The sequence below is a fragment of the Plodia interpunctella genome, chromosome 8 (assembly GCF_027563975.2).
Source record: "Plodia interpunctella isolate USDA-ARS_2022_Savannah chromosome 8, ilPloInte3.2, whole genome shotgun sequence".
Taxonomy (NCBI): Eukaryota; Metazoa; Arthropoda; class Insecta; order Lepidoptera; family Pyralidae; genus Plodia; species Plodia interpunctella.
In genome coordinates, this window is record NC_071301.1 from 3,302,537 (window position 1) to 3,316,602 (window position 14,066).

The 14,066-nt window shown below is 33.8% G+C and overlaps 1 protein-coding gene across 1 annotated transcript; it reads right to left on the reverse strand.

Moving 5' to 3' along the window:
- Positions 1-397: 397 nt before the first annotated feature.
- Gr21a (Gustatory receptor 21a) lies at positions 398-12,095 on the reverse strand. The gene is made up of 9 exons (XM_053748942.2): positions 11,941-12,095; positions 9,918-10,067; positions 8,965-9,063; positions 8,591-8,763; positions 6,967-7,166; positions 6,421-6,566; positions 4,736-4,932; positions 4,050-4,211; positions 398-3,421 (listed from the first exon to the last, which is right to left on the reverse strand). The coding sequence occupies exons 1-9, from the start codon at positions 12,041-12,043 to the stop codon at positions 3,263-3,265; spliced, it is 1,389 nt and encodes a 462-aa protein (XP_053604917.1). The 5' UTR covers positions 12,044-12,095; the 3' UTR covers positions 398-3,262.
- Positions 12,096-14,066: the final 1,971 nt, after the last annotated feature.

The window sequence follows — 14,066 nt, forward strand, 5'->3', positions numbered from 1 at the left end:
CAGTAGTGACGTGACTAGAACATTTATCGGGTGGTAAGCATGTATCCATTTCATTTAGTGTTACTCTAAGTTAGCTCGTGTGAGCGGAGTTTCGATTGCCGAAATAGAATTTAAACGATTTTAAAAGAAAGCAGCAGGTTTTATTGCAAATACTTGTATAATTTGGTAAAGTACATAAATCCTATAGGTGCTGTTTTTTATAAATTCAATATTAAAACAAGTCTAGCGAACATTATTAGTTTTTTTGATCGACATCAAAACACTAACTAAAATACAAGTCTTTTAATTTTATGAAAATATAGTTCTAATTTCTCACACTCACTTTTCTCCATAGTTTTTCATTATAAAAAAATATATCGATGCATTATTGTTTTTATTATTTTGATTTTCTGTGAAAGCAGAATGCGTTTCAAAACGGAATGGTTTTGAAATTTCATTTTCACTTTTTTTCTTGAGAATATTGCTGAAATGGACTTTGATTGCGTGAGAATCGGGTATTAGTAACTGAATGACCAAGTTTCGTTCAATATTTTTCTTATTATTCCCAATTTTAACTCAAAATAGTTAAGATTCATTTTCCATAACGCGGGTGCTCGATTATTAGTATTGAATATAAGCTAAACTCTACTAGTGATGAAAGTTTTACTATGTACCAACTAAAGCGGTAACAAGTAAGTCTTCTGTTAAGTTTTTGATTCACTTTTGGGGCTTACCGCTCGAACAAGTGAATTTACTTTGAAATATTTTAGAATTTAAAGCACCATGCACATTCACATAATAATTTATTATGTGAATATTAAGACAATCATCAAGTAATAGTGTCTTTATTATTAGATTGATGAAGTCTTCTTTGCTTAGAAATCCACTTTTCTGCGAAGTCCATACTCTTTCAAAATTTGAAAAAAACAATAGGGCCCCAAGTTGAGTTAACTAATCTAAAAAGTCTGTCGTCAAGAGCGTTCCTTAATATCACACACAAATTTGCCGTTTTGACAATAAAAATTACCTGAATAGGTTCTGGGATCTAGTGGAAATTGAACCCAGGCCGTCTATCCAGGACAGTGCTCTTGACCGCTGAGCTATCGAGACCATGCCAGCCAAACTTCTGAGTTGTCTAAGGGTTACGATACGACTACTTTTATTCTATGGATTAGTAACACATGAATTATAGGATTTTCTTTCGCTGAAAACTGGTCAATTTTATTTGTTTTTAATTTTAAAAATAGAAATATTATTAATAATTCATAAGGTTAGTAATTAATAAGGCTACATTCACTAAATGTGTCCCAGCCTTATTTGATCGAAGAAAACTCGTTAGCATGAGCACCTACCTCTAGCATGAATAATGTAATCAGAGCAGCTAATTAATTCTGATAGATAAATCGATATTCAATTTGCATGCTATTATAATTTGTAGACATTGAACTCCTTTAATTTAAAAACTAATTAAATATTAGTAAACTAATTATGGAACATATTTAATCTTGAAATATTTTTTGTAAATGAAAAAAATTAAATACTTTTTCTACCTTTCTTTAGATTATTTCGACTACTAGATATTTCATTTTCGTTAATCTCATAATTTTGTAAAACATTAATACAAACCAATTACGTGGGTACATATATTTATTTACTATTATATACCTCGTGTCCTTTCAAAACTAACAATTTGGAGCTTCAAAATAGCGTGGAAGAAGCTGGTCTACACCAGACAAACGAAACAATACAATAAAAACTATTGGCAAAGTCTCCAAATTACTTTCACATGTTGATTACTATCCCTTCGAGTTCATCCAACCACGTTGCCCTTCTCAAGGTCTGTCCTTGTTAATGACATACATAAATGGGCTGGTTATTGTTTCAATGTTGGACTTTCGCCAAAGCTACTCTCAAGGCTGTTTGCTTGAACTTGAATTCAGTGTTCGTTGTTTGAAAGTACTGAAGTCTTTTTACCCTTGGTTGTGGGTGACAACTGTAGTTTCGACTAAAAAGTATATAAATTATTCACTTGCTATCGTGTAACTTGTACGAAAAGTTATATTATGAAATAATTATTAATATGTCTGGATCCCAAAAATAAAACACTAATTGCATCCAAATATTTAACATTTTTTCGTATTACTAATACCTAGATAAAAAGTCAGTTTTATTGACGTTACATCTAATCACTTACGTTTATGTATAAAGCCGGTTTTTGTAACAAAATGTTACCTGTAAGAATACAACAAAATTACTGTACCAGTAAGAAAATGTTACCACGAATTTAGTAACATCGAGTTTTCATCTTTAGTGTCAATCTATACGCTAGTCTTTACGACTAGTTTATCTTGAAAGGTAATCCAAACAATGCAACACTGTAGGTAACTTAATTCACAGAAGTACTTGCCGAATTGTTTCTACAGTTGCTTGAACTGAAACCAACTTCTGACGCGAAGTTACAAAGTTTCTCCACTGTTGCGCTAGGATTTTTAAAATATGGAAATTTTGGGATATTTGCTGCTTATTATGTTAACACTGTAAGCTACAGACATATCGTGTTCCATATTTTATCTTGTGTGACTAGAAACTTATTTGGGACAAGATTTTGTTTTACAACTGTAAATAATATATTGTTTTAGTGATCCTTGAAAGGTTTTCTTTGATAACAAAGTATCAGAGAATGCTTTGTTAAGAACGTTAAGAAAGCTTTAAATAAAATGGATATCATTTTTACATACTATAGCTATTTAACTTCTCGGCTCGATCTCATCAAAAGTGTTACAGAATGTCCAGTAATTGAATGTTCAAGAAAAGTTGTAGACCGGAATAAATGGAGAACCATCGCAAGAGCAGTAGCCAAGCCTGAAATGACTGACCCATAATCACGACTCACTGTTAAGAGTGAACGACTAAGGCCGACGTCGTTGAGACAAAATGTCGTACTTTATGTTCTGCGCAGAACGTTGACCCACTCTTAAGAAGAGTTATTTATTACTTACTATTTATCAATACAATATCGTCTCTTCATCACCATCGTCGTCTAACAAGACATTTATTAATACAGAAATATAATGTTCCAAAGAGCCTACCCGATTTTCCCTCATTTCACTGAGCCGAAGAACGTCAAAAATGTGATTCTACATTTTATTAACAGTGAAAAGAGACAAGTATAGCCGCTAGCTTCCTTCATTGGTCAGTCTGGGTATAACATGCAACAAAATACGTTAGAGCTAGCTGTCGTTACTTTACTATATTACATGTATCTTTTTTATTCTTTATATAATTACTCCTCATCATCATCATCATCATCGTCACCCATCATGGCGGTGGTGTTGAACACAGCAGACACGATGGTCCGCAGAGCCTTCCGGGCGCTTTGTCGCAGTAACGTCAGCTTGAACTGCATCAGCACGATCAGGTACGTAGACATGAACGATATGTTCTGGAAATAAAAATGGATAATCGTCACAATGTACTACTGCGCTGTCAGCTACATACAAGTATATGTACAATCCATTACACTGTTAACAACGACTAAATACTCCACTGTTTGCAATCAGATGATTAACATCACCAAGCTCAATTGAACGTGAATAATAAATGAATTCGATGAACTGGAAACGTGGCTTTGCTAATCTTTGAATTATTATTGTGCAGGTAAAATTTTCATTTTGGTAGATAATGTGAAATTAGTTATATTGAATAGGATTTAAAAGTTTTTCCTTTAGGCAGATTCTGGAATTCGAAGTTTTTCAGCCGAGAGTGAAAAGATAGAGAATTACTCATAAATAATTGCAGAGGAAGAGAGAAGTAAACTGGTTAATGTAATTCACCAAAAAGTGAATTTCACACACATATTCACAAAAAAATCAAATTTACTGAAGCGACTTGGAAAATTTCAACCTTGTTGGGCCCTTCCGCTGGCCCTACGAGGTTGGAATTTTCTAAGAATATGTGAAATTAAATTGCAACTCCTAAAAACTCCTAAACCTATACTTACCTATACTTTGCTATCAAGATGAGATGATATATTAGATATATCTCATCTTGATAGCAAAGTATGTACTTACAGCGGTGAACAATTCCCGGTTGATGTTGGTGAAGCCGTCCAGGTTCATGATGGGAGGGTTCTTCGCGATGGCCACTAAAAACATCTCCACTTCTCGCTGAGTGCTGCGGTCGATGGACCCGAGGTTCACATTCAGAAGACGAACCTGGAATTCTAGACCCACCTGGAAAATATATCATGGCCATTAATTGTTTTATGTTAATCATTATTGTCCGCCATCGTATCAATATCATCATTCTCATCTGCCTCAGCGGATACTGTCTTGAGCAGGCAGGATGTTCTTTAGGTCAATATTTTTACATATAAATGTAAAAATAAATCAATATATATGTATATACACCGATCACAACTCTTAATTATGTCTTTAAAATGTGTTTAGTATAGTGTTCATAAAATATATTTTTATATTGGTTCGAAAATGGATCATTTCATATTGGAACAACCAGTGTTCCAGTATGAAATGAAAAATAATTATAGGGTAAAAGCAAAAAAATATATGTGAAACAAACAGGCATATACGCATGTATATTGCAAAAGTAGGTACACAGAAAGTATCATTTTCACACCTACAATAGAATTCTCACATTATCCCAAAAGTAAACTGGTAGAAAATGTATCGTATCCTCTGTAAAGGTGTGCAAAAAACATAAATAAACAAGCAATATCAACTATGATTAATCAACTAACCTTCCTCGAGGCGTGATAAGCCTCGTTACAGATAATAAAGAGCAGAGTCATGCAGTAGCCCACTATGACAAATAGCCCCATCTCCTTGTAGCTCAGGCCGTGTTCTAATATCTCCGAGAGCACGCCGTACAGTGATATTGTGGTCGTGAAGAATATCACCATGCAGTATATCCCGTACATGTTCGAGTATGCTCGCCCTAATTTAAAAAATGATGATTTGTAAACAAGAACAAAAGACATGGATTTCGGTTTTTTTACCCTTTAGCGGATACTTATAATAATATCTATAGCGGACACAAAACGAGACACGTACAAAGTTCAATTGTTATCACGCTTTTACATAACTAGCGGCACGTCCTGGCTTCGCTCGGGTAAAAACATAATAAATTAAATACCTAAACCTTCCTCAGGAACCACACTATCTATTGGTGAAAACCGCATGAAAATCCGTGCAGCACTTGCTACCTAATTTGAGTTTATCGCGAACGGACAGACTGTCAGACAGGCGCGGTAGAGGACTTTGTTTTATAATAAGTAAGGATAAGTGGCCATCAAAGGGTTAAGTAGGTATTGTTGGGTAATTTAGTTACATAGTTTTTCTTTTTTTCGAATGCCATGTATTTCATAATTCACATTTGTCATTTTTAACATGTTAGAAAAAATAATATATATAACTGTTAACCTAAATACAACCGCTGTTGAAACATTCCATTACTATATTATAATAATAAAAATATTTTATAGAAATTATTAGTCGGACCAGTAACTTAGTATTATTGCGAATATGTATGGTGATCCATCGAAAGAAAAATCTAAGCTACACCACGAGTTGAAATCCAAAAGGTTTTATGTGCCATAAAAACAGTCGACACCTTCAAAAGAATTTATAGCCACATTGAAACGAGATTATCTAGCTGACGTAGTATTTATAGTTCAGATATTAAAATAGGGCATTCTCTTTTATTGTTTTATTTTATGGGTACTAAACGTAAAAACTATAAATAACATTTTGCGAATGTCCAACGATCGTTGTAACATTTTTGATGAAACAAGCTCTTTTGGCAAATCATTTCTCGTTATTATTCCTGATTTACCGTGTATCGAAAAAACCTCCACTTTACTGCTCCATCTGGGATCAAGCTATGAATAAAATATTTTTGCAAACCCTGAAAAAAGATACCTATATAAACAAACCAAGGTCAAATACACAAATTGCTTTTCTCCAAGAAATGGTTTGCACAATTTTATCAGTGTTGAGCTTTCGTTTACTACCATCTAACAACCCGCTTTGGATTTCAACGAATACATAGAAATTGTATCTTTTTACATGCGTAAACTTCACTCAAGCGATTGTATTATGATTCCTGTGAGATCATGAACGTGATTAAATATTCATTTCAATTATATTTAATATCTTTTTTATCAGTAGGTACTCGATGATTTGTATACTTTTTGACCTATTAAACCTATTTGAAAAGTACATACTTTTTTTTTACTAAAAAATACCTTTATAAAAATTAACACTCTTTATATGAGTTATAGCTTTTCTCCGCATTTCTTCTCAGCAGTGGTCGTTCCGAAATGCTAGTACTTTGTAGCTTTGCCAGTGCCGGGTACACAACTCCAAGGTTTTGTGTAGGTTCATCGCGAGGCCATCGCATTGCAGTACATATACCAATACTTACCGAGTTGCTGCATCATGTGTGACAGGTCAACCCATAAGTGTCTGTACTGGGCTAGCTTGAGTGCCGGGTGTTCCGCCTCCAAAGCTTTGTGGAGATTCATCGCCAGACCTCGAGATGCTGTTCCGAACGCATTGCAGTTTATGTACCTGTAAAATAGAGCTATGGTTATTACCTTGATCTTTCTTATTATCTGACGAAGGCCAGTGTCCCAATGATGCAAATATTAAAGTGGTAATGAGGTGTTCATATCGTCTAAAGAGTGGTTTAACATTATCTTCTCCATACAGGTTATAAAATCATCTACTATCTTGTGGGTTTTTTGAAGAAGATGCCATGCGTGAAATATAATAACGCGCGTTAAATAGATAAATCGAGAGGTTATGAGTGAAGAAGAAGTGAAGAAAGATAAATATTTATTCGGTGCGTATGTACGAAGACGCGGATTCATTCTTACTCGCGTTCGCGGGTGGTCACGGATGGATTTGCACGTGTATTTTGGCGCGAAGATGATTTAAAATTAAATAAAAACACATTTAAAAATATTACCATAAAGAACAAAATCCGTCCAGCATGGCTATGATGTGGTAGTACGCGAACGAATGCCATAGTTCGAAGTCGTCTTGCAGGTAATGTTGCGACAGGATCACCGCAATACTGAGGCCCCATGAGAAGAAACATAGGCCCCATGTCAACGAGTATAAGTTGGGAAACACTATTGGCGTACCGGTGATTTTCAGATATTTCAGCTGAAAAAAAAAGTTGAATTGTGCATATTACGAAAAAATGCTGGCTGAAAAAAAATAGGCAATAAACCAATTATATTACTGGCAACATAATTTTTTTTTTTAATATTTTTTTTGCTTTATTAAAACAATTGAAATTGAAAATATTATTTTTTCCACTACCAAATTTTCGCAGAACCTAAATTCCATGGTTTGGAATTGACATTGATGATTTTGTACCAGTAAATAACAGTAGTACATCCAGCAGAAGCAAGAAGCAGAAGCAGCAGAAGAAATAAAACCTAGCTGGTTTTATTTCTTCTGCTGCTTCTGCTTCATATTTATTCTATTTTTACAGTTTACTGACACTTAGAGTGAATTGCACCAGTCAACTTAGACTTCAACTGTGCCCAGCGCGCCGTTTCGGAAAAACGGCATACTTTGCGTTTACTGCTTAGGTTAACGCGCAACCCACTTTTAGTTTACCTATTTAATAATAGTTATTGGTAGGTAAACAATTTTATTATCTAAGATGCCTGGAAATATTATTATACATAACACAATCCGGAAAATATTTTTTTCAATCTGTTTCGAGATTACTCTCGAGACACGATACCTTGGTAGAACAGAGACAATAATGATATCATCACGGCATAAAAGCTCAAATTAGATTTCCGATATTTCGATATTGGTTATTCGTTAATTTCCGATTTAACTGCTTGTCACAGATACGAAAGCTATATTAAATTCTATTATCTATTGAACATCGGTTGAGAATTAAGAATATCTATTTAAATGATTTGATTTGATGAGAATCTCAGCTATATAGATAACATTTCTCGCTATTATAGATAACATTTTTTTTTTCACTCTTGGCTCTGTCTACCCCGTAACAAAGATGTGATGCTGTATAATTATACCTGTTTAATTATACCCGTATATATACTAAATAATGTAAAACAACAGTGTACTACATTTTTGCATCGCTAAAATGAGGTTTTAAAAGAGATTAATGCATAAAACTGCAATGCTGGCGTGCATTATAATTGACTAGCTGCGCCCCGGGGCTTTGCTCCCGTGGAAATTTTGGGATAAATTCTACCCGTGTATGAATTTCATAACAATCCGTCCAGTACATTTGCGTGAAAAAGTAACAAACACACGCACATCCTCACAAACTATCCTCACGCATTTGTAATATTAATAGGTTTTACTCTGCAGTGGACGAAATGAACTATAAAAGTGACTACATATTTTGAAATGTATTTAAATTCCACATGTAAAACAAAATTATACTACAACTAAAAGAAAATACAACTAAATTATACAATATTAGGTATACTACAATAAATTTCTTTTAGATGTAGTATAATGTAAAAATATTATATTAAGATTGTTGTGTACATAAATAGAGTTTTCTATAATGGATGATTTAAAACAAAATTTACCTGATAATGTGTCCACATGTTTTTAAAGATAGCGACTTGCGGCCCGTGCCTCCAGGATGCGATGGGCAAAAGGAAGTGGGGTATGAGGATGCTCAGAAATATGATGTTGTAGATGACCTCGTCGAAACGCTTGTTGGAACTCTGCTGGAACGTCGAAAGACGTTCCCGACCCACTGTAAAAAATATATTACAAACTATATTATCAAGATTAATAGATTTCTGTGTATATTTATACAGTAACTATATACAAAGGTAGTATATAGTTACCATTTATTTATTTTTTTCCAGACTCACGAGAGAAAAAAAAGAGGCATTGTCCTCAAGGAGTCCAGTGTAGCCATAGGCAAAAAACATACGGTCTTGAGCTATCCTACCTTTTAGAACAATAATGCTTTCCAAACTCCAAATAATGTATGCCCATAACGTAGCTTTTGATATCCAATTGTAAGTAGTCCTTTTAGTTGTTTTGGTATCTGAAAAATAAAATTGTTTATTAAATGACATGAAATAATACTATGGGTTAGAGCTATGCATAAATTCATCTAAGTACTTATTAAAAAAAATTGAATAAGTATAATGAAATAATTATCAAATTAAAACCCTAAAAAAAATCATTTATATCCTACATAAACACATTTCTGAAAATGTTATGTAGTTATTAAAAAAATCTTGAATATCTGTGAAAATTATACCCATATTGCTAACGTGTATTATGTGTGTTTATAACTTTTTATAGCCAAACTTCGGCGTTGGTTATATTGTTCTTTAATGGCACCGCATTTCGCGAAGTATGAAAGTTTAACTTGGACAATCTCGAGTTCGAAAACTTATCGAATCTCGCATTTTTTCTTTGTTCGTTAAGCTTCATTCGGTTCAAGGTCACAGGATTTTTTGTATCACTCTCTGGAGTGCTTTACGCAACGTAAAGTTTCTACAAAATTCAACTCAGAAAATCACATCACTTCCGTTTGTTATAAAATAACCTTCAAATCGTAAATCTGTCACGAGTTATGAAGATTTGAAGTTAGAGTTAACTAAAAAAAATACAAAATGGTGTCAAATAAAATGTTTGATTGGTTGTGTTATCTATGATATTAATTAGCACTCTTATTCATATGTTAACAATTGTTTGACTGCATTTCAAAGAATTGCTATGTAAATTAAATAAAAATTGCTAAAAAAATTGCCGGAAACAGTATTATTATAATAAGTAATTATACTCTCCAACGATTTTAGGAATTAGTTTTTCCCAGACATGTATTGTACCATAGCTGTGTCGATGGCCAATATGAAATCTTTCCGTACGCACATTCTCAAGCTATACTACCTTTTGGCACCCGCATTATGGGCATAACACCCATAATTTGGAACAGGACAAGTAAACTCTTAGTTGTTATATAGAAACTGTCATGTTTGTCCAGGAGAGCTCCGTCTTCGTCCGTTATTTTTGGTCCGTACAAGTCCTTTATATCATGCTCTGAAAAAAATAACTAATGATCTATCTAGGTTTTTAATATTATTTTCTAAAATGATGAGTTTATGAAAGCTAGCGAGAACGTAGTAATTTATAACAAAGGATATTGTTTTCTTAAGCTGCGAAAAAATAATACGTTCAAAAGTTTATATAGATTATTTTCAGATTAAGTTTTATGGTAATCAATCAAGTAAAAAATATATTCATTTTTATTATCTTATATTTAGAATAAACGATTAATTTTTGAAGAAGAGCAACTTGAAGGATAAAGAAAAGTTATGACCGTTTGATGGTCGATATGACGTAGGTAGATCGCTGAATTGTATAAAGTGTGTTATGGCTTCGTAATCTGGCCATCTAATTCGGGCCTACAATACCTAAATGTCATATAATTAATGATCACAAAAGAACGAAACGTCCTATTCTAAGCTAATTATTGATTACCTCGCGCTCTCATTGCAACAAAGCAGCGCGATGCGACGATGCGACGCGTAAATATCAAACATATGTGACATTTTATTGTCATGCATACGTTTGATATTTTCGTGAATATATACGTCTTTACATTTAATATTAGTCTATAGGAGGATACTCTAAATCATACCCATACATTTGATATTTACGGCACGGGTCGCCATTCGGCCCATTGTCTAAATGACGTATTATGCCGGCTCCACACTATCGCGGAAAAATTAGTCAAACTTTGAAGGTTTCAGCATACATTACGGTTTTTCATTACGGTAAATAAAAATACTCATACAAACTAAAAAACAAATGGCGTTCGACTAGTTCGACTAGTGTGAAGCCGCGCATTAAATACGTAATAGGATCGAGTTAACCAGCCATATTATCATCATAGTCGTATTCCTCATGGCTGAGGGTCGTGGTCATTACGTGGAATTAAACACATACAACAACTTTCTTGGCATTAGAAAATCAAGATAATCAATCAAATAATCAACACCATTTCCTTCACCAGAAGCAAATGGTGGTCGATGAAAACTACTATTAATGAGCCAGATTGGTATACAAACTTATGTGGCAAGAATACAATTAGAATCCGAGACCTTTCGATCCACAGGCGGGCGTCTTAACCATTACACCACCACCGCTTCTTAAGCTGCCATAAATCACAAGTAAATAGGTATTAGGTACTCTCGAAGTGCACTACCAGAACATAAATTACGTGTCAGAAGACAACGATCTATACTACTAGCCGCAGGGACTTTAATCCCCGCAGTGTGACTTAGATTGTCTCAGCCAAATCTAATACTTACTCATGCTGGATTACGACTATCATACTCTATGCAGTTTCGTATGATAGCTGTTCGAGCACTTTGTATGCCAAACTGCTTTTACGTGAGCAATTGTGAGGTTTCCACAAAGTCTTTATTTGTAGCTTTAGCTTTAGTTTGGGTTTATTTACTCATTATATTTTACATGGGTATGCTTGGTTGTCTGATGAATTACTGAAATAGTGTCTTTACTTTTAAAAATGTGAATTTTCAACTGTAACAATGTCTTTCCTTACATGATTCGAACTTATAAATTTAACCCTTTAATACCGTTTTAAAACTTCTAATACAGGATACTCGTAGGACTTAAAATTAATTCTCGTGTCTCGAGTAATAATTGAAAAAAACATCTTAAATATTCTTAATTGAAACGTAAAAACAATTCCCAAGTGAAATCACCAGACACACGAAAAAGTCACAAAAGCTCTGCTCAGAATGCAAATTTCATTTCGCTATACGAGATAAGACAAATTCGTTCTATAATCTTGCCCCATAAGAGAGGCAAGCTTTGGTCGCATAATTTAAAATTTTATTCCTCACTCGTAAAACCTTAAGTCCAACAATATAAAAATTGGAATTACCTTTCATATCTTTCCCATCAGTTTTGCCAAACATATCACGCTTTCGCATTTCTTCATTTTGGTTCGGGTTAAACATCCGAAACCCTTGATTATCGCGGTTCATAGTTTTATTTCCTCGATATTTCTAATTGGTCCGATCCCTTCTATGGAATGAGCTCTGAAAGCTGGTGTAACAAAATACGACATAATCAATCATAACCCACCCGTCTCAGCTTACTTGGTTATGCGCGTTTGCCATTGGAAAACTGTGGAGCTGCCATCAGTATTACTTACTTTGACCTAGTTACCTATTATAGATAGATTCCGTATGGTCACTGAGGCACTCTTGGGCTCCTACCGCCGCTGGAGTATTGGATTCATGCTATTCTTCACTCGTTCTCGTCTGTCTATAATATACAACACATGTCTGCAACGTATGGTACACATGCACATATTTTATTTATTTATTTATTTATATTTGTTCTCATAGTTATTAAAAACTTCTTAAGATTAAAATATTTCTACTACTGTTTACGCGACTGTTTCATTTCCATCTAATCTGTTCACCAAATCACGTGTTCAGCAAGCTTAATTGAGGTTTGAATTGTTTTTATCGCATCTACATTATTTTATATATTATTAAGTACATACATATATATTTCTCGGCTAAAATCCACAGGTCAAAGCATTGACAATTTATTCTAAGTAAAGTAAAATATAGTTACCAACTTTATTATCAAACAATAAAAAATATCATGTTAGAAAAAGGTATAAACTAAGTATATGAAATTTTGTCCCTAGGTTTGTCCCTTTTATTATATATGAATTGAATTATCTCAAGTCCCATCTTTACTCGCAAACTTGGTGATTATCGACTCCATGTCCTACCGTGTTCTCAGACACCTCTTGTGACGCCGTATACCGATGACGCCGCAGCGTCGCTCCGCGGCCATTAATTCATATTTCACACTAATGGCGACTTTCGAAAACACTTAACGACCCTCTAAGTGAGACGTTACAGGCCTTGTGGACCTAAGCATTAAATATTCATAACCGAGCTAAGGGATTGCAAAGGAAATTGTACTTTTTTCTCGTATATATTTCATGGCAAGATGAAATCGAATAATTAATTACTTTCAAGCTTTGTTGGAAATTTTACAACATTTATTTATCTAAATTTAACTCTAGCCTCGATTTATGATCGTGAAGATTAACCAAAATTTACAGTAAAGGATGAAGATTATACAAATCGACAATGTAATAGAAATAAATCGAAACTTTAAATCGAATCATTAGTTAAAGTAGCTCAATATCAATTTGGCATAAAATTTAAGTGAATATGTTATAGTAATAAGTGAAGAAACTGGTTACAACTCTATTCTATATTTAATCCATATTCAGATGGAGGGTCAGGATGGTCAGATGAAACAATACAGTACCTACACGTGATGACGCAAATGGAGAAATTGTAATAAATCTCCATTGGAGCGTGGTTGCAGTAATGGAGTGACGTCAGTAACACATATTTACATAATCGGGAGTCAGGCTTCATACAGAGATCCATTGTTCAAATATGCCGAAGATTTATTTTAATTAAGCAAGTTTAACATTGTGATATCCCTGTGATATATTTTTGAAGGAATATTGAAGTGAATGATTAATGTAATAATTAAGCTAAAATGTATGCAGATAATAATGTGCATAACTCGTTGGTTATATATGTTGTAGCCATTTAGTTAAATCAGTCATTCAATTTGTAGGCTAGGCCATAAAAGGGTTAGCTTACGATAAGGCAACTAGTTTAATGTTTATTTATTTTAGTTTAATTAATGATTGGCCTAGGCATTCAGCTAGTGGGCTAGCGTGATATAACACAAAAATGGTTTGTAAAACTTTTTTTTTAAATTGCCAAATTTACCCCCCAAAAATCACCCTTATTATTTTTTTACACTGCACATCTGTATTTGGGTGTTCAATTCCAAATTTCACCTGATTTAGTCCAGTATACGCGTAACACATTGGCTGTATGTGACAGACAGTAGGACGGACAGAGGTACGAGTGATCTTATTAGGGTTCCGTTTTCTTAAGTTTTTTGTATGAACCCTATAAATGCCTTTTTTATGAATTAAAATAACAAAAAAAAAGA